At 46.8% G+C, this 25,781-nt stretch overlaps 1 protein-coding gene across 1 annotated transcript in view; it reads left to right on the top strand.

Moving 5' to 3' along the window:
• LOC102510749 (guanylate cyclase soluble subunit beta-2) overlaps positions 1–25,781 on the top strand; it is a 57,211-nt gene that overhangs the window by 16,014 nt on the left and 15,416 nt on the right. Inside the window, 10 exon segments of the mRNA XM_032496797.1 lie at positions 9,911–10,071; positions 12,226–12,325; positions 13,214–13,251; positions 13,253–13,420; positions 14,394–14,505; positions 15,692–15,795; positions 17,281–17,497; positions 20,808–21,128; positions 23,377–23,525; positions 24,075–24,221. Of these exon segments, the coding sequence (XP_032352688.1) occupies positions 9,911–10,071; positions 12,226–12,325; positions 13,214–13,251; positions 13,253–13,420; positions 14,394–14,505; positions 15,692–15,795; positions 17,281–17,497; positions 20,808–21,128; positions 23,377–23,525; positions 24,075–24,221 (1,517 nt within the window).

Genomic DNA, 25,781 nt, shown 5'->3' with positions numbered 1-25,781 from the left:
GAAGATTAACTGTAGTACGTGCTGGGTGGCTTAAACAATAGCACTTTGTTCTACCATAGCTCAGGGGCCGGAAGTCTGAAGTCAAATTGCCAGCAGGTGACTGGCGCCCTCTGAAGGCTCTAGAAAAGGGTCCTTCCTCCTCTGGGTTCTGGTGACCCCAAGCGTCCCTTGTGACAGCATAACTCCAATGTCTGCTTCCATCTGCATGTGGCCCCCTCTCCCCTGTGTGTCTGGCTGTATGTCCAAATGTCCCTCTCACCGTAAGGGCTGCAGTCACGTTGGATTTCAGGCCCACCCTAACCTGGTAATCCATCCTTTCTGTTTCAGTAACCTTAGGCTTCTTACAGACAAACCTTGTGAGCAACGCTGAGTTTCATCATCCACATCACCACTGTCATATTCAGCCTTGGTGTTGGCTTTGATTGATGTTGTAATATCTTGGAAACAGATCATCACAATGACTTCTGAGTGTCAGGAGGAACGGCATTGAGAATCCTATCGTAGTTATCTGGAAATGGACATGGTGTGTTTTGTGGGGTGCTGAGGCCCCTTCTCCCCCATCTGCTCGGCCATGGGACATCTTCCCATTTGCCCGAACATTAAAATGCCACTGACAGGGTCATCTTGGGGGACCATCTGTGGATGGCCCTACTTACAATGTGCAACTACACATTTCTCCCATGGATATGTTAGCAGAGGATGGTTTATTATGTGAACTTGCTTACTCCCCTGGCTCTGGGGGCAGAGGAACAGGACAAAGGGAGCAGTTGGCTCTATCTTTTTCTAGTTTAATGATCCAGGGCAGCTTACTCAGTCACAGCTTTCTCATTGTTCAAGTGAGAACAGTGATAAGATCTACCCCTCGGAGTTGTTTTGAGGATTAAATGAGATCATGTACATTAATGCACTAAATGTGGTGTCTGGCTTACAACAAGGCCTCAAAAAACATGTCCTCCCTTTTCCCCTCTGTATTAATTTCCTAGGGCTGCCATAACAAAGTACCACAGATTGGGGAAGTGTCAAACAACAGAAATTTGTTCTCTCATAGTTGTGGAGGCCAGAAGTCCAAAATCAAGGTGTCGGCAGGGTTGATTCCTTCTGGAGGCCCCTGGGGGAGAACCGGCCCCATGCCTCCCTCCCAGCTTCTGTTGGTTGCTAGCAATTTTTGGCTCATAGGCACATCACTCCAATCTCTGCCTCCATCTACAGAGGTGGCTTTCCTCCCTGTCTGTCCTCATAGCGCCTTCTTATAAAGGACCTACCACTGGATCTGGGGCCCACCCTAATCCAGCCTGGCCTCATCTTCATTTAACTAGTTATGTCTGCAAAGACCTCATTTCTAAAGAAGGTGACATCCGCAGGTTCTAAAGAAGGACATAGATTTGGGGGGGACACTATTCATCCCAGTACACTGTCCTTTCCTTATCCTTCCTTCTCACCTGCACTGAGCACACAATGAGCTGGGGCCTGGAGGGGAAGGAGGGTTGGGGGCTGCATGCAGGAAGCAGAGGAAGCACTTCCAGGCTCGTTGGTAACACCCCTCCTTCAGTGCCAGTTGAGGCTTCCTTGCCCATCCTTCACAGCGTGGCTGTGGGTCGTGATGAGATAGCATTTAGGGATTTATCGCAAGTGCACACAGCATCAGCGTCCTTGCCTGGCACCTGAGACATTGGGGCAGATTTGTTGGAAATGTAGGTGAGGCCTGGGAGCTCAGGGCCTTCAAGCTGGTTCCTGTGCAGCCCCCAGAGGATCAGGAGGCAGGGTGTGGTTTCCAGCTTGTTTCATGGTGCTTCTGAGGGCCCAGCAAATTGGCCTGAGGTCCCTGGGAACTCTTTTGAGGCTAAAGCTGGCCCCACCGGACACAGCATAACCAGCCCGGCAGGTGTGCTTGAGAACACACCCAGGCAGCTGGCGAACCTTAAGCCCACAGGGACAGGTGGCTTCTCTGGGATGTGGCCGTGACATGTAATGTGCTTGTGTCAGGTGAGGCAGTGTGTTTATTTCCCTTTCCTTTGACTCTCAGAAGAATTGTCTGATTCAAAAATAAATGTGCCAGCATTAACCTCATGCATCTGGAGTCAATGGAAAAGAGGGTTTTCCCCTTGATTTTTACATGGCAATCTGACTGACAGCTGCGTCTCTTCTCACATCTCTGGTCATCTCCTGGATGCAGACAACCTTTTGTGCATCTGCATCTGGGAGAAGCCAGAAGTATCTGCAGAGCCTGGAGGGGAGTCGCTGGGGCCTAGGTTGCTGCCGGTGTGTGATGAGGAGAGCTGCCCCCTGCCAACCGCTCTCACCTGCTGCTCAGCGGCTCGTCAGGCCGTCTGAGCCAAGCAGGGGCCAGAAGTGCTGACGAGGGCTGGCAAGATGATGGTGATTGGAGTGAGGTGGAGTCCGGGACCCCAACTGGTCATTAACTTCCAACCAGATGTGTTAGCTCACTTGCCACCTGCATCTCCTAAGAGAACCCGGTAAGATTGCTTCTGAGACTGGAAATGAGGTGCAGGGAGTGAAACATTCATCTGATCCTTCAGCTTCTTGAATTTGGGCTCCAAGAACAGCAACATCTCCTGACACCTTCCAGAGCCAGTGCCCAGCCTCCCTTCTCAGTGACCCTTTGACAGAAGACACGGGCGGTTGGCAGACAGCAGCCACAGCTGGGCATGCCCCCACCCACCCACTGCCCTCCCCCCTGCCCACTGCCCTTTCCAAAGGGGCTCACAGAGAGCGTTTTGGATTTTTTATCTTCCAAAACAGTGAGAAAATAAATCTGTTGTTTAAGCCACCCACCCATCTACATATGTTGCTAAGGCAGCCCTAGCAGACCAGTCCAGGAGTTTGAATAAGGTTTTAGATGTCCAGAAATACTATATACACCTAATATCACACCTGGGCCGTTTTTGTAACTACGGATGATTGTGGACACTGCGGAGTGACAGTACCTGTAGCAGAGGGGTCCCATCCCACATTCCCCTAAGGCGGTCACTGTTCCGAAACAACCAGCACGTTCAGAGGCAGCAACAAGTCCTCCATCACCGTTTTTAACAAAGGCCAAAGTCTGTCGCTGTGACTTCTCTCTGTCTAGCTCTGAAAATCAGAAGGGTGTTTTCTTCTTGTTTATCTCAATAACATCTGTTGGCCTAGTCCCTGAAAGGTGTATAAGTGTGGTGAGCGCAGTTTTCAAATCAACTGGGATTCAAAATCGTGTAAACATATGCATGGGACTCGGAATCAGGACGGCCCTGGGGAGCGTGGGCTGGGAGGCTTCTTTCTCTTTTCATCTATTGAGCAGTTGATTAATCAATCAATATAGGTACCAAAGACCTAGGGGAGTACCCTGGTTGTGCAACTGTCTGTCTGTCTGTCTGTCTATCCATCCACCTACCCATCCATCCATCCATCCATCTCCCGTGGATCAGAGCGAGCAAGCCCCTGCCAGCGGGAAGGCTGCAGGAAGGACATTTCACTGTTTAACAAAATACTGTAGTCAATTGAGACAAACTCCTCCCCTAGACAAAGAGGAAAGCCTGCTCATTACCCCTCGTTAGTGCTTTGCCTTCCAAGAGGGCTCCAGGATGCCGTTTCTCTACCTTTAAGCAATTGTTGGGACTTTTCCAGACCACTCTGCCTGCGGAGCTCTGTGCTTCTAATTAGCATAATTCAGGATGGGACCAGATGGCAGGCTGAGCCTTGCGTAAGAATTGTTCTGTGTATGAGTAAGTGCCTACTTAGTGTGTAAGTGGGTTATTAGTGATCTGAAGTGACAAAATGCAAAACAACACACAACAGCCATTTGGCACAGCTGTGTCGGTCTAGACTTCGCTCGCTGAGAGACCAATAGTCAAACGCATTTCAACAGTTAGCTATCAGCAAATGCCAACAAGCCTTCTCTGCACCTACCTCTTTAAAAATAAGAGTAACAGTGCAAAATTTACAAAGTCCTGAAATCGGGCATTTTAATATTTGATCTTTACTGTGACCCTCTGAGGTGGGATAAGCCACCCTGGCCATGCAAACAACCAGAAAATGGAGATGCAACTCAGGTGTCCTGACTGCAGCCCATGGGCTGGAGGAGCAGTTGGCTGGGTGGGCACAAGATCCCCCGCAAGCGCTTTGGAATCAGACAGACCTGGGTGAGCCTAATGGTGTAACCCAGGGCACATTCCCCATCGGGGAACATCGCTGATACCTGCAGCCCCTACCTCAGATGGTTATCCTAAAGATCAAGTCCAACAACGTGAGTGAAGTGCCCAACACAGAGTGGGTCCTCAACAAAGCTGAGCCCACCCAGCAGACCCCTCATTGGGCCGACTTCTCTGTTCCAGAGTTCACTGGGAAGCAGGCAGCTTGTGCCAGGCTAAAGTGAGGCTGCGTCCTGCCAGCAGAGGGCCTCCCGCCCGAGCTGCCTGCATCTGTCTCCCAGCGTCTGTGTCTCTAGCGCCTGATAAACTTACTGCTGCACCTGGACCCCAGCCCCGCTCCTTGCAATCTACAGTACCAGCATGGGTAGCTGTTCCTCCCCTTGACTTAAACACCTCTGTGTCCTACTCACAAAAGATGTCCCTACCCGTTCTCTCACATGCCTGACCGGAGTGATCTCAGGAGCAGGAGAGAACTCTAGACGAGTGGTTCTTTCCAGGTCTGACGCTTATTCCCTTGGGTACCAAAGCTTTAGGGGAAAAATACCTACTTCCAATGGAAAAGTGTCTAAAATGGATGGCATTCACTTCCCTGTCTTGTGGAAGAGACGTGCTTTTCTGGGTGCCTCAGGTGGGTCACCGGGAGGAGCAGCTCTTGTCGCCTGTGTCTGGGTGAGGGGGGTGGCCAGGGGTTGGCGACAGTGCAGCCCCTAGCGGGCCCTTTACCCACAAGGCCCAGGGTGGGTGGCGGTGGCTCTGCCGGCCTCACCGGGCCTTTTGCAGGTGTGTCTTCCCCTGGCCGTGCACAGCCCCCTCCGTCTCTGCAGTCCCTTGAGCTGTCGCCCAGCAAGAGGCAAACCTTTCCTGCTGACCCTGAAGAGCCAACCTTGTTAAGTCAGAAGTTTGAGTTCCTACTTCATTCTAATTGAGAAGCTCCTCGGAAGGCTCTGCCCCTCTCCTGGGAAGCCAGGCACAGACGCTTGGTGACAGTTATTTTCCTACCATCAAAGAAGCCTTCTATCTAAAAACAAATGCTTTTTAATAGATCTTTTCACACACACGCGAAAGTCAAGAGAGGTGTACGTGGAAGCGCACACGCCCTTCACCCAGCCTCAATCATTATTAATACTCTGCCAACCTCACTTCACCTCTCTGGCTCCTCCACCCTTTTTTCTGATTTTGTTTTCACTGGAGTGTCTTAAAGCGCATCTCTGGTTTCCCACAACTGCTCCCATACCTATGCCAGCGTGAGTCTCTAACAAGATGAAGACGTTTTAAAGCACAATCATAATGCTCTGATTATCCCTAACAAAATTCAGACCATCACAGAGGCCAGGACCCCGCTGTATCTCAGCGGCTGTGGATACATGCGGTCTCTGTGGTTTTCTTAGATTTCCTAAGGTCTTTTCAGGACAGTCAGTAAAAACCTTTTACTTTGACATAATTTCAAGCTCACAGAAGGTTTGTAAGAATAGTACGAAGCATCCCCAGAGAGTCTTCCTCCATATTCCCCAAATGTTAACATTTTACCATGTTGGCTCTATCCTTCTCTCCATATAATCTTTTCCTAAATTGTTGGTGTGTTACAAACACGATGTCTCTTTATCCCTAAAAGTTCTCTTCCCTGAAACTACAGTACGACTATCAAACCCAGGAAGTGAACATTGATATGGTGCTATTATTAACCCACAGATTTGACTGAAATTTTTCTAGTTGTCCCAGTGATGTCCTTTAGGACAAAAGAAAACTCTGGCTCATGTCAGTTGTCACTTTTTTAAAAAAACTTATTTATATTTTTGGTTTTCTGTAGTCTGAAACAGTCCCTGAGTCTTTCTTTGAGTCTTAGAACATTGATATCTTTGGAAAGTTCTGATCAGCTATTTTGTAGCATGTCCCCCCAATTCAGGATTATCTGCTGTCTTCTTGTGTTTCTATTCGGGTTATGCTTTCTTTGCGGGAAGACTGCAGAGTGATGTTTCGTCCTTTCCAGTTCATCGTATGAGGAGGCATCTTATGTTGACTTGTCCCATCACTGGTGTTAGCGTTGATGATGTGGTTAAGGTGGTCTGCCAGGTTTCTCCACTGTAATTTTTTCCCTTTGAAATGAGTATCTGGTAAGAAGAGACTTCCATCTTTGTGTATATCTTGTTGCTTCTCAAACTCCTCCTTCCTTACTGTACTCATTGGTGATTCTCGTCTGAAGTAATAATTATGATGGTGGTCAAATGGTGATTTTCTAAGCATATCATCCTTTTATATTTATTAGTTGAATTTCTACTATATGGAAGAATTTTCTCCATTTATCTATCTATCCCAATATGAACTCTTGATTCTTACTTTTTTAAATAGGGTGTAATCCTTCACTTGCATTATTTTGATGCTCAAATTGTCCAAGATTTAGCCAGTGAGAGCCCCCCACCCTCCCCAGGCTGGCCCTTGTGTCCTTTTGACACATCTCCATCATTCTTTGATCACTTCTTTATTCTCTGATGTTTCAAGATGTTATAAACTCATCATTTTCCTGCCCCAACCCTGAAATCTGCCATCTGAACACACACACACCATCCACCTGTCTGTTTACCTATCTCTCCATCTTTCTGTCCACCCATCTATCTGAAACTGTGATCGGGTCTGTGGTCTTCTTAGGGTAGATTTCCTAATCTGTCCCACAGGCTTCATTCTGCTCTTCTTTCTCACACAGCGAGAAACCTGGTTCCCGTCACCCACCGTGTACTTATTTACAGGTTTAATCCTCGAATGTTCAGAAAGGCGTTTCAGCACTGCTGACCCACACGGCTGTGGGAAGGAAGCCTACTCACTACAGTCAAATATTTGTTTAAAGTTCATTTTGTCTTTAGCCTAAGAAGAAAGAGTCTAAATATTATGTTCAAATTTTACTGTGTTATTATTTTTTTTCTGGGCAATTATTGTATTCAGAACTGTTCTGTTGAAACACTGTTCTGTTAATTTGTTTGTTTGTATTCCATCTTAGTGTCTTCCCTATACTTCTCGATCTTACTTATTTTCTTTAAGCGTGTGAATCATGAACATGATTCCCCAAATCAGAGCTGTGCAAAAACTGATGCTCAGAGAAGTATCCACCCCCCACCACGCACACACTCCACAGTTGTTCTAACATTTCCACCCCATTCCCAATGCTGCGGAGGTAACCCATCTCAGTAGTCTCTGGTATTTGTTTTGGCACAAATGAGCAGGTTCATGCATATTTCCTTATTCCCCCCTTTTTGCTCTACAAAAGACAGGGTACTAAGCAGGCTATAGACTCTCCTTTACATGATCCAAAAAAGTATGCTTAGGCACCTATGACTTGTGTTTAGTTCTCTCTTGCATTTTCTTGTCATTTCTTCTATATCCCTGTCCCCCTGGGACTTAGGGACCTCGTGGAATCCCAGGTTCACTGAGGGGAAACTATATAACAACACAATCCAGGTGCTGGTTTTAAAAAGTGACCTTCGTCCTCTGCTAGACAAGTATTCTCAGCTACGAATCCTAGAGGAAGCCCCAAACCCAGCATGGATGGAAAATACCGCACCCAGACTCGAGATCCTCGTTCAAGGAACAGTCCACCCCTCGGCCAGGTGTCCTTTCTTATTAACAGAACTGGGTGCCTAGAAACAAAATAATCAGTCTCTGGAGCAAGCAGCCTCATGGATTTCTGCAGGTTTATAGACCTAAAAGTCAAGCTGACAGTCTTTCTGCGCAAGGCTGCGAAACTTTACTATAACTTGGCTTGGCTTGTGGACAGCCCAGTCCTCCTGAGGGAGGTCCCTTGGAGGGCGAGGTCTCTGGGGTTAGGCTTTGCCAGCAGGTAATAGGATACACTTGCCCAGAGCTCCAGCCTAGGGGACCCACAACACAGCTTTTTTTTTTCCTGAGCTTGAACAAGCAGGTTTTGCAGGAAAGGAGGGGTAGACGGAGGAAAGAGGAAGGAACAATTCCACACCTGGCCACGCACTGATCAGGAGTCCCTCTCCCGGGGACTCATCAAAATTGAGAAAGACTTGAGTAGAATTTATTATTTCGGCTGCCTTGGGGCTTAGCAGGTGGCTCTTGTTGCTGTTACAGACAAACCTGCCTGCATCCAGCTAGGGATGGACCCACAAGCAGTGAGCCCAACAGAGGCAATTAACACAAACCCTTACCACCTCCCACCCTACCGGTACAAGCTCTGTCTGGAACCAGAAGTCCTAGCTAATACATTTTGGGGATGGATAAATAACTCATCTCTGATAAGACCAGGCCAATTCAGTAGGGGCTGTATTCTGCTCAGTTTACAGAACAATGATCTGCCCAGTATTCTGTTTGTGGACAATGAGCTGTGGGAAATCTGCTGCTCAGACCATCTTAGGAAGCAAGTAGAGGCTGGAAAGTGCCCAGACCTCCTCGGATCCCTCGCCTTCCCTGTAGGAATTGGCCCTGAAAAGCGCAAGAGGCCTGGAAAGCCACTTGCTGTGAATTCCAGACCCATCCTGAGCATCACGGGGGTCAGCCAGGGATCCCGGTGATTGCAAATCTGGCAGGTGTCCCGCCAACCTGGGTGCGCCAGACTTTCTCCCACCCCCCAGGACCTCCCAGGAGTCACCACACCATCAAAAATATGGGAATGTTCTCTCACAGATGCATCAGGGCGCCAGCATTGATAGATGCACTGTCTCCTGTGTCAGTAATGAAAGCCTGTTAGCATCCTACACCTTGGGGGAGAGCCGCTTGCCTCTCCGCTGCTCCAGAGCTGTGAGATGTGGCACAGAAAGCACCCAATTTGGAGTTAGAGCCTCTTCCACTCTGGGTGATTTGGGTCAATTCACAAAGGTGACTCTCAGCCTCAGTGGGCTCACCTGTACAAAGGGGAACATGATAAGATGACGTATCTTACAAGATTTGGCAGGCAGAGTAAAATAACACTCATTCACAAGTGTTTCAGGAACTGTCAAATATTCTTAAAACACACTCACGGCCCGTCCATCAAGCAAACAATGGCCCGCTGTCTCGTCCAGAGGAGCAGTTGGGGCAGGAGTCCCACTCATGCCGCAAATCTACCCCCAGGGATTGATTAAGCACCTACTTTGTGTCCAGCAGAGAAAATGTGTAGAGCGAGGTCACTGCCCTCCGGAACTAGCATAGCGAGGGAGAAGAGAAAAGTGCAGCTCTTACAGAGAGGACAGTGTGACAGGGGGTATTCAGAGAAGTCTTTATGGAGGATGTGATGTAGAAACTGCCCCTGGAAAGAAAACTAGGGTGCAGAGAAGACAAGAGAGAAAAGGGAAGCCTCTGCAAACATTTGGCATCCTCTTTGGGGGTCAATCAATATGATAGAAATTTGCCAGTATTGTTTTTTAGTTGCAGTACTAATTATTTCTCAGTGGTAGCTTTTTAGTCCGCTTAAAGGGCATTGTACTTAAAGATGTCTAGTGGTGGAAAGTGAGATTGTCACAGGAATATGATAGCTTTGAACCCCCTTGTGGAATTCTAGAGAAATTTCTGACACAGGGAGCCACAGAAAGGAGTCGGGTAGGACTGGGGGGACTCTCCAATTTCATGAGCGCCTGCCAGGTGCCAGGGCTGTACAGGGCTTCTGACAGTGGCCCCATGACATCAATATTATTGGCATGTACTGATGAGGAAAGTGAAGGCTTCGAGAGAATTCAGTCCTGTATCACACAGCGGGGATTGGAACCCTTTGGAAATGAGTGAAGACGGCCCCAGTGAGAACACACACATGGCAGGTGCTTTGATTTTGGGTTCCGCAGGTGTCTCCATGGAAGCCATTCTGAAACTCTTTGGGGAACATTTCTTCCAATTCTGTAAGGCATCTGGCTATGACAGGATGTTGCGGACCCTGGGAGGAGATCTCACAGAGTTTATTGAAAACCTAGATGCCCTCCACAGTTACCTGGCCCTGTCTTATCAGGTAAGCCGATCTGGGTCTGAACTTGGGGGCCCTGAGAGGAAGCAAATGCCTCTAGCAGTTCAAGGCCAGCACCCACCCCTCAAGAGGGTGCATTTGCCAGGGGCCTGTGGAAGCCCTGGGATGCAGTGTCAGTGGGTGGAGGAGTTCTCTGGAGCAAGAAATGGAAAATGAAAACCTGTTAGCCACTTTCATAAGCTGGCCGGCCACAACAAAGAAGAGCTGGCTGGAGACGTCAGCTCTGTGCTGGAGGATGGCCTGTTCTGATAGCGTTCTGGGGTGGGTTTGATGTTTGATCCAGAAGATGGGTCACAACAGGACAAAGGCTGGGGCCAGTCAGGTTTCAGTGGATTTGCAAAATCTCTCCTCAGGTTTCCTGGCCTGGAAGGAGCTGATAAATAGCTTCTGCAGCCAGATCCGTTTATTCATGTATCAGGAGAGACTTGACAGGGCCAAGAGCCGGCATCGGAAACCATCCAACTCTGATTAACCCACAGAGTGGCTGCCGGAGGTGCTAAGAAACTCATTTCCCTAGTGGGGTCTGTCCTTCTGGAGTTCAGTCCTCGGTTTTCTTGTTTGAAGAGATCATTGGAAATTTAAATGGGCAGACTCCCTTTTCTTTTTTCTTAAAAAGAAAATGCTTTATTGAAAAGGAAAAGTGGCATTTGCACATATCTTAATAGTTTATTATTTTATATAAAATAGTTGATACGTATTTTTAGGGCCCTTGACAGTTTGCTAATCTCTTTCCCCACCATTTCTGTATTGAATGTGCGTAACGACCCTTGAAGGGTTGTCATGAGGAGAAAATGGGATAATGCATGTGAAAGTGCCTCATGAACCACGCTGACCCTTAGAGGTGTTAAGCAGGAGAATGGTTGTCTTCTCCATTTTTCAGATAAGGAACAAGAGGCTTGGAGACTTAACTGACATCGAGTAGGATGAGTAGTCAGGTCTGTCCTGTTGTTATTATGTGCACTACTCAGCAAGACGAGAGGAATGAGGCTCTGAAGTCCCAGATGCATTGTATAATCTTATTCTTTAGAGAGTAGGAGACACTGACCAGAAGGATGAAAAGCGTAGACTCTGAGCTGGGAAGGGGCCTGGGCTAGGGGGTGGAGTGAGGGTGGACATGGCAGCAAAAGCTTGTAGATTTTCATTTTAGCCCTTTTGTACTCTGTTGGTATTATTTTGAAAACTTTTTGAGTAATTTTTTCAGATATAATTTTTTGAAATAACTTTTAATTTTCTGCTTTATCGTAAGCTTTTTATATGTCCTGCCTCAAATCTTCTTTAGTCAAAATGGAAATACAGAAATACATACTTTCTCTCTGTATATGCTTTTGGAAGGATAAAATAAATACTTGGGGGAAAAACCCTCATCTTAACTAGCACCCCTTCTCCACCCTCAACTACTAACTACCACCACCTTGGAAGAGAACAGACAGTCTCAGAAGGAAGCCACCTTGCTAACCTTTTCCCTCACTCAGACCGAGAGCTGTGAGCCAGGGAGCTGGGCAGCTTGCTAATCAAGCCGGGGGAGAAAATTGCTTCTCTCAGGGATTCCCCAAGGCAAAGACTTTATCCTGATTCCTGGACATATGAGCTGGGACATACTTGGATGTCAACATTTATTCCTGGAGAAAGATGATCCCTTTTTCCAAATATGCAACTGTGCGCCACAGATGGTATAACCTTCCAGAAGAAAAATGAACTTTTCTCCACCTGCCAATTCCTCCAAGCCCCTGATCTTTCAGAGTGAAGATGCTGGTGGTCCCTTGGTCACAGGCCAAGCCCAGCAGCCAGCCACCCGTTGGAGTGAATGTAGAAGCAGCTCTGCAGAGTGGAAAAGGCTCGACTGAGGGTTAAGATGTTGCTCTCCTGTGAATCCAGCCTTAACTTCCCTCAGCCTCAGTTTCCGCCTCCTTACAATGGAGCTAGTGCTTACCACATAGAGCTGGGGAGGGGATTCGGTATAACATACAATTCCTGACTTAGAGGCAGAAACCATTTTAGATTTTATTTTTATGTGATTGGAGGGGGGCTTGGGATACAGTTCTGTGTGATGTAATAAGTACTGTTGTTTCACAAGCCTCAAAAGCATAATTTAATAAACAACTTGCATCCACTGGGGAAAATATGCTGTCTTTTAATTAGGAGATGAACGCACCATCGTTTCGTGTGGAGCAAGGAGCAGATGGGAAGATGCTTCTCCATTACTACTCAGATAGAAGAGGTCTGTGCCACATCGTACCAGGTACGGGGCTGGCTTAACGACCCAGATTTCTGAGGTCTCCAGAGTAAGGATGTCTTTCCCCACAAATTCCCCAGGATGACTGACAGCCAGCTGTGGGGAGGAAGTTCAAGTTCCATCTCTTGTGTACTCCAACCATTTTCCCCAAAGTGTTGACCCTTGAAATAGATTTCCAAAGTGCCGAAAGAAGGAATAATTTTCATTTTTTATTTCAACATTTTAAATTATGTGGGTTTTTACCTAGTTGTGATAATTCTGCATGTATTATTTTGTATCCTTTTTTTTTGTATTCAGTATGATAGAAAAAAGCATCCTTTCATGTTTTCACATATTCTTTAAACCCACCGTCTTCGATGGCTGAATCATATTCCATATTGTAATGAACTAGTCCCCTGTCATGGAACTTTTAGGAGATACTGCTCTTTCGCTATTGCAAACGGTGCTGCGATGCTCATCTCCATGCGTGCTTTTCCCATGTTTTATATTAGAACCCTGGGATAGATTCCTAGAGGAACACTTTCAAAAACATGATCCTTCATGCTTTTACAATTGAATTTTGCTTACATTATCTCCAGAGATTGTTTAATGAATTGAGCACCTTCCTAAAGAAACAAACAAATGAATAGATGCTAAACTAGAAATCAGAGTGGCAGGGATATAGATACAGATACAGATATAGATACATGGATAGATAGATAGATAGTATCCAGTCATGTAGGTCTCTGCCTTTAAGTTATTGTTTTTTTAATTTATTAATCTGTCATATGTTGCCCGTCTTGACACAGGGCCTGGGCTTGGTGAACTCAAAAGTTGCATAAGAATGATTTCATGATTTTTGCTGATGCAACGGCCTTCTGCCATCCCTCACCAATAGGTGTCCTTCTGCTGCAGGGATCATTGAGGCTGTGGCCAAAGACTTCTTCGACACTTGATGTGACTATGGATATCCTCGATGTGAGTCAGGAGGAGGAGAGGACAGGGAAGAAGGAGCATGTCGTGTTTCTGATCGAGCACAAGTCACACAGACAGATGAGCAGGGCGAAGCCAAAGGGATTACAAGACAGTCAGGACATCCAGAGAGACTCAGAGATACCGGGTGTGCTGTGACTTCAGAAAGCACAGTTCCTCTTAGTGGAGCTACCAGTCTCGGCACAATCTATGCAAAGAACAGAATCAGCTGGACCTTCTAAAAGTGGAGTCAGGGAAGGGCTTCTCAATCTCACTTCTGTTGACATTTTGAACCAGATACTCTTTGATACAACAGGCTGTCCTGAAGATGTTTAGCAGCTTCCTCTGTCTACTCACTAGACGCTAGGAGCACCCCAAGTTATGGCAATCAAAAATGTCTCCAGGCATTGCCAAGGGTCCCCAGGCTGGGGGTAGGGGACAAAAATCACTACTGGTTGAGAACCACTGGGTTAAGTTCATTTAGATAAACATTGGGATGCTCTCTGGAATGGACTTAAGCCTAGAACATTTTTACCTATTAAAAACACTAATAGAAGGGCCTTGAAAGTTGCAATTCTCATGATGTAATATTGACCTTTCAAGTCCTGAGTGCCCACCTTGGCAGCTGGGGCCAGTCCTGGGTCTGGGGTCAAGTCATGAGCCTGTGGTTGACTGCCTCAACTGTAGTTTGTAGAGTGATCGTTCTCTGTTCAGGTACCACGTCTATTAGGTACGTAGCTTTGTGTCCACAGAGCTCGTACAGATATCCAGAGAAGTCTGTGATTCCTGGAGCACACAGTGTTTATATCTTAGAGCATTTGAAGCCCACGTCAGAGTCTGTTCACTGCAGAATCTGCAACCACAGGAAGGGAAGATGTTCATGTGTGATTTTCCTGCCAGTCTTTTCTTGAGATTTTGTAAAAAGTTCTTGCTGCCTTTGGTGGAGAAACAGCATGAGGATTAATTAGATAACCACCTTGAGGTCTATGAAATCTTGCTAAAATTGACCTTGCGAGGCCTCACAGTTCCTCTGGCCCCATCACAGCAAGTGGGGTTCCTGCATCTCCAGTCACGTGACCAGTCACATGACCAGACTACATGCTTCTCTCTCTGCTGACTACAGGCCCTGGAGGCAGCTTCCCTTAGGATGAAAGAGAGATACTTGAGCATCTCTGTTTATCCTGTGAAAAAGTCCGGCTGGGAAGTTGTGAGAAGCATAGTCCTGTCTGGAAAAGGTGAGTAGACCAGTCTCCCAACCCTGGCTCTCCGAGCAGGATAAGTACTTCGTGCACGCAGATGGCAGAGTCCTCTCTGATTGTGATGTCACTGGTTTCTGCAGAGCTTGGATCTGGCAGGCATGGTTTTGAACTTTAAAATTTGCTTCCTTTGCCCCTTTTGTGTGTGCTGGGGCTGACGGAGGCACAGCCTCCCCTGTAGTCAGGGAAAGCTCTGGAGAGGGGAAGGGACTCAGCCCCGACTGGTGCCTGTGTTGAAGTTCAAGAAAGAGGATGAGTGATGACGTACTATCAAGAACAATGAATTTTCTCAGGCCTTCCCGACTGGGGTGCCTGTGTGGCCTGGGAGTCTGTGAATGATGGTGATCGTGGTGTCCAGGAGTGCGAAGGACGCTGGATCATGAACCAGGAAAGCAGATTTCTGGCTCTGTCCCTAAGGAGCCTATGACCTCGAACAAAGTCCTCCATCTTCCATCTGGAAAATGAAGGCTTCAGGCTCTCAAAGGTGCCCCTGGTGGCCCTGAGCTGGTCTCGTGATCAGCACCTAAGACCTGAATCTGAACAGGGGCTCCAGCCCATCAGGGAGGGAGCCAGAGACTCCTGGTCCTGCCCTGATGGGTCATGGAGACATGCGTCTGGGAGAAGGTCTGCGGGGCTCAAAGGGCTGCATTTTGAGTCCCTCAAACCATGGCAAGCGAGTCAAACATGCAATTGACATCCTTTGTCTAGGAGATTTTCATATCAAAAAGGCTCCATTTCGAATCTCTACCCACTGCCAAATAGGGCTGTTGGTTAAATTTTCACATGCCACCCAAAACTGTCAGTCTCAAAAGCGCCCCGGCAAATGTCCCTGGTGCTGGGCGGCGTGCGCTGCTCTGCTGGCTGATTGTCAGCCTGTCACCGCTTCAATGCCAGCCCTGTTTTCATGGCGAGACGCACTCAATTGGCCCAGAAACTCTTCAGCGGCGGGCAGAAACTTGGCAGGGGGCAGGGGGGCTTCTCAACCTGGTAGCAAGTTTTCTGTTTGTTTTAATTTGGAAGAAGAATTACCGTGGCCATCTGGAGACACCGAGGGAGCTCATGCCGAAGAGCGGGGACTGTACTTGGCCCGGGGAAACATTCGAGATGCTCTCTTGGGTTGGTGGCCTGAGTGGCCTGTGAATAGGACCCTCTTTTTCTCCATCAGGGCATCTCAGGGACACCTTTGAACCGATTTATCCTGAGCGGCTCTGGATTGAAGAGAAGACATTCTGCACTGCTTTTCCCTTCCACGTTGTATTTGATGAATCAGTAAGAGGGCTTTTCTCTCTGTAGCTTGAAGTGGGGATAGGCTGGGGAGGGGAGTATGTCCTATAGTCTTTTACCTTGGTGGGGACTTAAATCCCTGAGGAGTACCCACTGTTTGGGAGACTAGGATTTAGCCTGGAAGGACCCCTGACTTCCTTTTCATTGAGGTATCCTTTCACTAAGGAAACCAGAAGGTAGCATCTTCTTGATTGGTACAGAAGAGGGCAGTGCCAAGGAGTTTGAACTAGTGAACGCATGAGCATGTTTGCCACTGGAGAAAAAGGAAGTGGCACTAAGACGGCTACACTAAGAGCCAAAAGAGCACAGGAGCAACGGCAGAGTGGACTTCGAGGTGCCAACACTCCCCGTCCTTGTGGCCACCTTGGGTGGCTCAGTTCCACCAGGCTTCCCTTTCTGCACCTTGAAGGTGGAGGAGAGTCCTGTGCCCACTCCTGCCACTGCTCTGGGGGTGGTATGATGGATGCTGACCACTTACGTGTGGTTGTTACCAGCGTCCTTGGACAAAATATGTCAATTAAGTTGACCATGAATCAATTTAAGGGCAATTAGGCAAATTAAATGTGGTCCAAAAATTCAGTTAAAATGCCTTCAGCCACTCCAACTTTCTCTGATATCTATGTGAATGTATAGACATGTTGAATCATCACCCAGCAGGGGACTGCTGGACACAGTCTATGACATTTATTCATCTGAAGGTCATCTCTGCTCGCAAAGAATTCATGATCTAACTGAGGACAAACACCCCGTATGAAGCAACTAAGGAATTATAAAGCCATGCACTGCGGCTTCTCCCTAATGCCATGGGGATACTATTATTATTACTGTTAATATTTAAAATTCTGATCTACTTTAAAAAATCCCTTCAAGTTTTGGGCATAGAAACAGAAAATTTAATGACACTTATTCCATAAAGTTAGTTAATTTCTATAGCCTGACAGAGTGAAGTTCATTATTCCTGGACAGCCTGTGTTGGCATTGGACTTTTTCTATAAAAGACGCTCATTTTGTTTTTTTCCTCCTGTGTGTTCCCGGGAGATAGCAGTGACAGGTGTCTCCCCACCTCAGTGAAAGGCTTCTCCACTCAGGCCTTGGCATCAGATCCAAGTTACAGAATTTTCTAGTTTCTTTTTCAATTAATTCCAAAGAGAGACAGAGACAGAGACAAAGACAGAGAGGACTCCAGCAAAGGAAGAACTATCACCCCACTGAGAGCTTTAACCCCTGCTTCTTGTTAGGAAAATACTTCGCTTTGGGGCACTCCCATGCTATTATTCATTGCTCTTTCACAGATTAGCTAGAGATTTGACTTTTAAAATAATATTCATTATTTCCATGGTATTTATTCCATTCCTGACCCCTCTCTCCTCTGCAAGTCACAAAGCCCGACCAGAATGCTATTTCTAGGGGAAAGTTCAGGGTGCAGGGTGCCGTCCCTTCTGTAGTCTCACACGCATCCTCTGTGGATAGCTGCAGGTCAGACAAGCTGGAGTGAATATTCAGAAGTACGTCCCAGGGCTCCAAACCCCGAAGGTTCGATTAGACGAACATTTCTCCATCGTCCATCCCCAAGTTACCTTCAACATTTTCAGCATCTGCAAATTTATCAACAGCCAATTTGTCCTGAAGGCGCGAAGAGAGAAGCTGCCCGCAGCGTGGAGAGGTCAGCCCACGCTCACACTCCGAGGTAGGAGCTCACCCCTTCCCCGTTCCTCCCTGCTGCTGGGAGCCTGGACAGAAAGGGGGGAAGCAGTTTTCTAATTTCCTCCCAAAAGTTGGGTAAAAAGTCGGGGACTACATTGAGAACTGGTATTTCTTTCCATTTGGCTTGATCTGGAAACAATATATTCATTTCCTCAGCCATTTTTGGTTTAGACAAAAATGAACTCGATCTGTGTATAATTATAAAATTCTAGACTCTATTACCAAAATTTTTAGAAAGCAGGCGATACTCCAAGTATGCATGTAATGGTCTGATGTTTTTATATAGCAACCTGATCATCTGACCTCCTGTTAATAGGGCACATGTTTTGTTTCGGTTTTGTTTCCATTGTAAAATTTATATAACATAAATTTCACCATTTTAACCACTTTTGAGTGTACCATTCAGTAAGTACATTCACATTGCTGTGCAGCCATCACCACCTTTCATCTCTAGAACTTTCACACTCCTGCAAAACTGAAACTCTGGCCGTTAAACACCAACTCCTTGTTTTCCCCTTCCCCTCCCCAGCCCCTGGAAACCACTACTCTTCTTTCCAACTCTATGAACCTGACTAATTTAGGTACCTCATGTAAGTGGAATCATCCAGTATTTGTCCTTCTCTTTTTCACTTATTATAATGTCTTTAGGGTTCATCCATATTGTAGCACAGATCAAAATCCCCTTCCCCTCTAAGGCTGAATTATTATTCTGTTATTCCATTATATGTATAGACTACATTCTACTTCTCCATTCATCTGTCAATGACGCTTGGGTGGCTTCCGCTTTTTGGCTGTTGTGACTAATGCTGCTATGAACATGGGAGTACAAATGTTTCATTGAATTCTTACTTTCAATTCCTTTTAGTATATACCCAAAAGTAGAGCTGCTGGATTGTATGGTAATTCTATTTTTAATTTATTGAGGAACTGCCATACAGTTTTCCACAGCTGCCGCACCATTTTACCTTCCCATCAGTAGTGCACAAGGGTTTCAAGTTTCTCCACATCCTCATGAACGTTTGTTATCCTGTTATTGTTTTGGGGGATTTTTTGATCATAGGTACCCTAATGGGTATGAAGTGGTATCTCACGGTGGTTTTAATTTGCATTTCCCTAATGATTAGTGATGTTGAGCATTTTTCATGTGCTTATTGGCCATTTGTATATCTTCTTTGAAGAAATGTCTATTCAAATCCTTTGCCCATTTTAAAATCAGGTTGTTTGTATTTTTTTGTTGTTGTGTTGTAGGAGTTCTTCATATAGTCTGCATATTAACCCCTTTTGATGTGCAAATATTTTCTCCCCCTCTGTGGGTTGCCTTTTCACTCTTGATTATGTCCTTTGATGCACAGAAGCTTGTAATTTTGATGTAGTCCAGTTTACCTGTTTGTGTTTGTTGCCTGTGGTTTCAGTGTCACATCCCCCAAATCACTGGCAAATCCAATGTCTTGAAGCTTTTCTCCTATGTTTTCTTCTAAGAGTTTTATAGTTTTAGCTTTTACATTTAGGTCTTTGATCCATTGAGTTAATTTTTTATGTAGTCTAAGGGGACACATGTTTTGAGCTTTCTGTTAGACTGATGATTAGGTGTTCTAGGCATAAACACAGGCAGAGCCATGGAGACGTCTGAGAGGAAAATGAAATGTTCTGGGGACCCTGAGTGAGTTGTAGAGTCAGGGTTGGGAGACGAGGCTAGCAGGATGACAGTTTGAGCTCAGTCATGCAGTGGGAAGCATTTTTAAGTATCTTCCACAATCAGATTGGAGATTTAGAGTGATCATTATGGAGGCATGAGAAGGATGGACCAGAGTGTAGAGAAGATGGAGGCCAGGAGGAGGCCGCCTCTGGAGAGCAGGTGAGCAGCTTTGAGTGCCGAATGCAGTCAGGCAGGGGCTCCGGAACGTGACTGGGGAATCAAGATAGTTAAGGCAGAAATTGGTGACTGGAGGTAGGGCTTGAAAAAGAGGGAATATTTAGGATAATCGTTAGCTTTTTTTGCTTAGGTAACTGGGTCATGAAGGTGTGATTGAGAAAAGACGTGATGTGAATACTTGAGGGCAGCTTTGTTAGTTTGTATCACTGCTGTATCCTCCACGCCTCAAACAGTGTGCCTGGCTCCTGGAGGAACTAAAAATGTACGTGATGAAAGAATTAATAAAAAAGAGATTTGTAGAGGGGATTGAAGGCAAGTTCAGTTGCAGGCATCCATGTAGAAATACCTACTAGATAATAATTTTAACAAATCACTTCTGGGAGTGTAAATTGTCACAACTTACAGGGCAATTTGGCAATATGTAGCAAAGTCTTGAAAAGGAGTTTTTTTGGTCAAGTAATTCAGTGTCAAAGACTACATCCTTTAACAAAATAGCCACAATTATGCACAATGACATACCTCAAGCTTGTTCATTGCAATCTTGTTTGTAGAATGATAAAACAGACATAAAAATCCATGCTAGCTTATTGCTCAAGTAAAATACAGTATAATCAATGTAGCCAGCCAAAACTATGATGCATATCCATGTGTAATGCTTTGGAAGAATCCCTGTTATATATTTTAAGTGAAAAATTGAGATTACCAAGGAAGATGGCTGATAATTCCACTTTTGGATTATAAAAAGATAAACCCTAAAATATTAACAGTAACTCTGTGTGGTATGACTATGGGTGATTTCTATTACTTTCTCCCATTTTTTTCATCTTCTGCAGTGAATGTCTACTGCTTTTAGAATAAGAGCATAAACATCTATTTTTAAAAGTAGCAGGTATCTTGAGTCCAGGAAACAGATTCAACTGTAAATTCAGATTCACCGTCAGCAGGTGTGGGGTGCGGTGGGGAGCGCTGAAGGAGAACGCGGAGACGGAACCCCAGGGAACCCCAACATCGAGGAATAGTCAAAGTCCTAAAGGAAAACTTGAAAGAAGTAGGGAAATCTCCGAGTGAAATCAGTGTCGGGGTGGGCCCCCGGCAGCCAGATTCCAAGGAAGGAGGGTCCGCTTAACACGCTGGAGCAGCAGAAGGGCCAGTGAGGGAAAGGTTGCCAGGCTTGTGCAGGGAGGCAGTGGGACAGGGACCCGAGTCACCTGGAGGTGAGAGCAGCAGCCACGGAGAGAGCCGCGGTGGAGAGAGGGGGAGAGGAGCGCGCGGAGGAGGGAAGTGGAGGAAACGTCCGCGCTGCCCAGGCTGAAAGGAGGGCGTGGGGCTGCGCGGGGACAGCAGGGCGCGCGGAGCGGCTGCGGGCCCGGTGTTGCGTGCTGACGCGCTGCGCTGTCCCGCCTCTCTCCCGGGCCGGCAGGCCAGATGATCTGGATGGAGGCCACGCGCTGCATGATGTACGTGTGCTCGCCGCAGCTGCGCAGCCTGCGCGAGCTGGAGGCGCGCCGGATGCACCTGTCGGACATCGCCCCCCACGACAGCACCAGGGACCTCATCCTCCTGAACCAGCAGCGCCTGGCGGAGATGGAGCTGTCCATCCAGCTGGAGAGGAAGAAGGAGGAGCTGCAGATCCTCTCCAAGGACTTGGCCATCGAGAAGAAGAAAACGGAGATCTTGCTGTACGCCATGCTGCCGGAGCACGTGGCCAACCAGCTGGAGGAGGGCAGAAAGGTCGCTGCAGGTGAGGGTGTCCCGGCCCTTCACGGGGACCAGGGCGGGAGGCAGTGCCCTTCAGGGTTACATAACAGGGGAGCAAATTTACTCACTCCAGTTTATGAGTAAAAGAGCTGGAAACCAATCAGAAGTCCATTGAACTCCCAAATGCATCCTTTTCCCCACCACTTAAGTTACTGTGGAAACAGAGGACACCAGAATGAACAATAAACAGACTGCAGAAGAGAAAAAGAGGTTAGCAGTTGGGGCAAGGGCTGATATGAACAGTGTGGCACTTGGGTTGGGCCTTGAGGCTGAATTTCAGCAGAAAGAGAAGGGAAAGGTGTTTTAGGAGAATGAAGTAGTGAGGGCGAAGGTCAGGCAGCGTGAAGGTCAATACTGCAGGCGTTGTCCCTAGAACGTGGGGGTACATGGCAGAGTGGCGCCTGCTGAGGCTGGGCAGGTAGGATGAGACTTCGCTGGTAAGTGATGAATCTGGATTATCGTGGGGAAAGAAATGGCCTATTTCAGATGTGGCGGATTTATTAAAGTTTTTTTGTTTTTAATGGAAGTGACATGATTAGTTTTACGAAGATAATTTTGGCTGCAGTGTAGTAAGCGCATGAGAGGGAGGTGGACTGGAAGCCCATCGCAGTGCAGGATGAGTGATGGGGAAAGGCCTGAATTAAGGCAGCACGAGTAGGAATCAGCAGGATTCATAACTGAGGAGATGCAGGGCAGGTAAGACATGGGAGTCAGGGATGAGTGTGAGGTTTCTCATGTGGAAAGATGTAATGTTTTATCCTAAGGCAGAAGCAGAAAGAAGAGCAGGTTTGAGGGCAGAATGACAAGGTCAGTTTGAGAACTGATATGTTTGAAAGGCCCATGGGAAACTCCACATCTCATGACCACCTACAGGCAGCGGGAATTGTAGGGAGAGCTCTAGATCTGGGAGTTACTGCAGTGTGATTGGTGATTAATCATAGACTCTGAATGATGGATAAGTTCCTCTAGGGAGGTGTGAAGTGGGAAGAAAGACGGTTGAGTATTGAAGCTTAGGGGACACATTCTTTCAGAAGGAAGAAAAGCCAATGAAACATATAAAATGGAGATCGGAAAGGTAGGACGAATAAGAAGAGAGGATGCAGGCCAGCAGCCAAAGGGAAGAGAAAGTTACAAGACGGGGAGATCATTGCCAGAGGCAGCAACAACACAGAAGGCGTCCAGCTGTGTTCAACGAGTCATTCCACAGGTCTTTATTGATGTCCCAGGTCCTGCTCTGGGTATAGGGGATACAGCAGAGATCAGTCTCTCATCTCGTGGACCTTGTATTCCACTGGGGGAGACAGATAATAACCAAATAACAACCCCACGTAAGATACCATGCCACATAAGTCTTATGGGTGGGGGACAGCAATCAGACTAAGGACAGAGAGCCTAGGGATTGTTATTCTGTCAAGAATTTTCTCCCTGAGGTGCTTACATCTGCGTTGTGAGACAGCCTGAGGATATTTAGGAAAAAAGCACGTCAGGCGCAGGAAACAGCAGGTGCAAAGGCCCTAAGCAGGGGAAACCCTCAGGAGACCAGTGTGGCCCATGCAGAGTGAGCAAGAGAGAAAGCAGGGAGCCATGAGGTCAGAGGGGACCTTATGGTCCATGGAAAGGATGAAGTGTTTTACTCTAAGTGTACTGGAAGTCATGGCAGGTTTGGGGCCAAGGAGTCAGGGACCTGACGAACATCTGGGTGCTCTGTGGAAATGAGCGAGAGCCAGGGCAAGAGCAGAAGCAGCCGATGAGTTGGTAGGAGGTGTTGAGGCTACGGCAGCTCCCCTGACATATGGAGATGGAGACTGGTCGCCATGAAGTGGTAAGTTCCCCATCAGCCCTAAGCCTGGGTCTCCCGGAGTTCAGACCCTGCCTTAGCCCACCTGGCCAGGGGCAACTCTGTAAGCCAGCGCCCAGCCAGTCATCCTGTCTCCCCGAGAGCTCTGCATGTCTTACTGAACATTTGTTTGCACCCTGTCTCTTTCACTAGACCAGGTGCTCCTTATGGGCAGGGACCCTGTCTGCTTCACATTTAAGATTCTCCCAGCACGACAACTAGCTCACAGCACTCGATAAATGTCTGGTGAGGGGGCAGTGAATGCTGATTGGCTTCTGGCTCCTTTTCTCCAAGGCACAGTCAGATTTGGTTCCCAAAAGGGCACTTGAATCCAGACTTAATAGAATTCATAGTCTACATCCTTGGCTATCACTGACATTGATTTACGTTGCAGGAGAATTTAAAACCTGCACAATTCTCTTCAGCAACGTGGTGACCTTTAACAACATCTGCGCTGCCTGTGAACCTATCCAAATAGCGAATATGCTGAATTCGATGTACTCCAAGTTTGACAGGTTAGCCAGTTTCCACGAGGTCTACAAAGTAAGCGTGAGGGGTGGTGGGGCGTGTGTCCCTGTGTGCTCAGGCAGGGCAGGTGGCCAGTGGGGGCTCTTCCTTTCCCTCTCTCCTCACTGGTGTGGGGTTCAGTGTAGATGCGAGTGGGGAGAGGAGGAAGAGCTAAAACGATTGGAGGTGCCTTAGGATTTTAGGTTTTTTTAGGCATCTTCTCATAATACCCAATGCTAAGGTTGCCCTTGAGGGGCACACTGTCTTCCCAGAGAATACTGCTCCTTCACTGCAAGAGAAAGTCTAACCTAAGTGACGTGTGTCTATCTAATGCACAGCATCATACGACTACCCCAGGGGCTTCGTCTTCTCTGGGACTTGTCTGAACCAAAAGCAGAAGGACCTTTTGGCTCCCTCCTCGTTCTTTCCTGAGTCATTTTCCTTCTCACCTCCTCCCTCATCCTCCTCATATCTCCAGCTTTAATATGGTCCTTCTGTCGCTATATGGAAAATGCCAAAAATATTTAGTCCTAAGTTTAGTGTATTAAGAAAGCCCCCTGAATGGTTTCTCTTTCCCCCTTACAGGTGGAAACCATAGGAGATGCTTACATGGTGGTAGGGGGTGTACCCGTGCCTATTGGAAGCCATGCTCAAAGAGTAGCTAACTTTGCCTTGGGGATGAGGATTTCTGCAAAGGAAGTGATGAATCCTGTTACTGGAGAACCCATCCAGGTAGACAGCAACTGAGTACTCTGCTTAACACCAGCCCCTCTCACACACAAAAGGTGGACTTCTGTTTTAGTCTGCTCAGATAGTTGCTGGGTATGTGACAATAATTAAAATGGGTCCTGTCTCCCCACTCTTCTCTGCCTATGTTCCTAAGTAACAGAGATGCTAGTTAGGATGTTATTGTCCCACCTTCTCTCAAATTTCAGGAGAGGTTTTGGAGTCGGGGACTATGATGTGACTCACTGTCACCTTCCTTTGTCCATAACTGAGGACAGTGCTGAACACATCTCCTCATTCACTTTGTGGGGCTCAGTCCATAGACAGCCAGCTCATTTCTTATCCCTGCCTTTTTGTGTAAACATTTCAACAAGTGGTTCAGATTTACTAAACAGCCAGCTTTCCTTCGCCGGGGGAAGTTGTGTATCCAACATGCCGTCTGACAGGTTCGGAACTCGGGCTGAGGTGTGAAACTGCCTCCAGCCAGCGGGCCAGACACCGTGGTGCCATTAGATATTCAGAATCGCTTTCCTTCCACCACGTGGCCACTAGTGAGACATCTGCTCGCCTTTCTCACAGGAACGCAGGAAGCTTCTCTTCCAAGTACAAAAGTTTGTTCACACTATAAACGCTGGACACATTTGGTGATGAAAAGTAAATGGCATCTTCTGTCTGCTCAGTTGATCCTAACCTCCCCGAGATGGTTTAGAGCAGTGCCTCTGTCCTTTAAAATCTAGATCCCTTCCCTATTCCTGTCAGTCAGTTCTGCAAAATAAACAGCCAACTAAAAAAAATTAAGTCAGTTATAAGATGGAATAAGATTTTCCCAAATGATAACCCGCTATGCAGGGAATTCTGAAAATGCACCACACTCACCCTCACCACAAAGATTTAGAAGCTGAGAAATACTGCAGGACTCCACGGCAGTCTTTGGAGTAAATACTGGCCACGTATCATGTCCATGAAACTGGTGCATTGTAAGCATACAGATACAGCTGTTGACTAAAATCCCCAATGCAGTAAATTAAAAAACAAACAAACAAAACAAAAACAAGATGGGAGGTAATAAGGGAGAAATATACACATATGCACTACCTATCCATCCCATGGACAGGAAAACCATATCAGAAATCAGAAATCAAAAATTCAATTTATGAGCTTAAAAGAGACTAGACATAGTAGAGGAAAGGATCAGAAGAGCAATAGAAATGATTTAAACTGAAACATAAAGAAGAAAACAGGGTGGGAAAAGTGGAACAGAGCATCCTGGATCTGTGTCGGATAATGTCATATGGACTACCATACAGGCACTGGAGCCCTCGCAGGAGTAGAGTGAGACAGGGTCAGAGGAAATATTTCAAGAGACAATGGTTGAGAATATCCTTGAGGTGAAGAATGTCAACTCACAGATTCCACGAGCTAAGCAAATCCAAACTGAGTGAATACAAAGACAAGCACTTCTAGTCTAATATACCAAAAACCCCACCCTAGTGCCATAAGGCAAGAAAAAGAGAGATGACATAAGTATTGGAAAGGAAGAAGTAAAATGATCATTATTTGTAGACC

The sequence above is a fragment of the Camelus ferus genome, chromosome 14 (assembly GCF_009834535.1).
Source record: "Camelus ferus isolate YT-003-E chromosome 14, BCGSAC_Cfer_1.0, whole genome shotgun sequence".
Taxonomy (NCBI): domain Eukaryota; kingdom Metazoa; phylum Chordata; class Mammalia; order Artiodactyla; family Camelidae; genus Camelus; species Camelus ferus.
The sequence above is the reverse complement of the archived record's forward strand: the minus strand, read 5'-3'. Positions and strand labels throughout refer to the sequence as shown.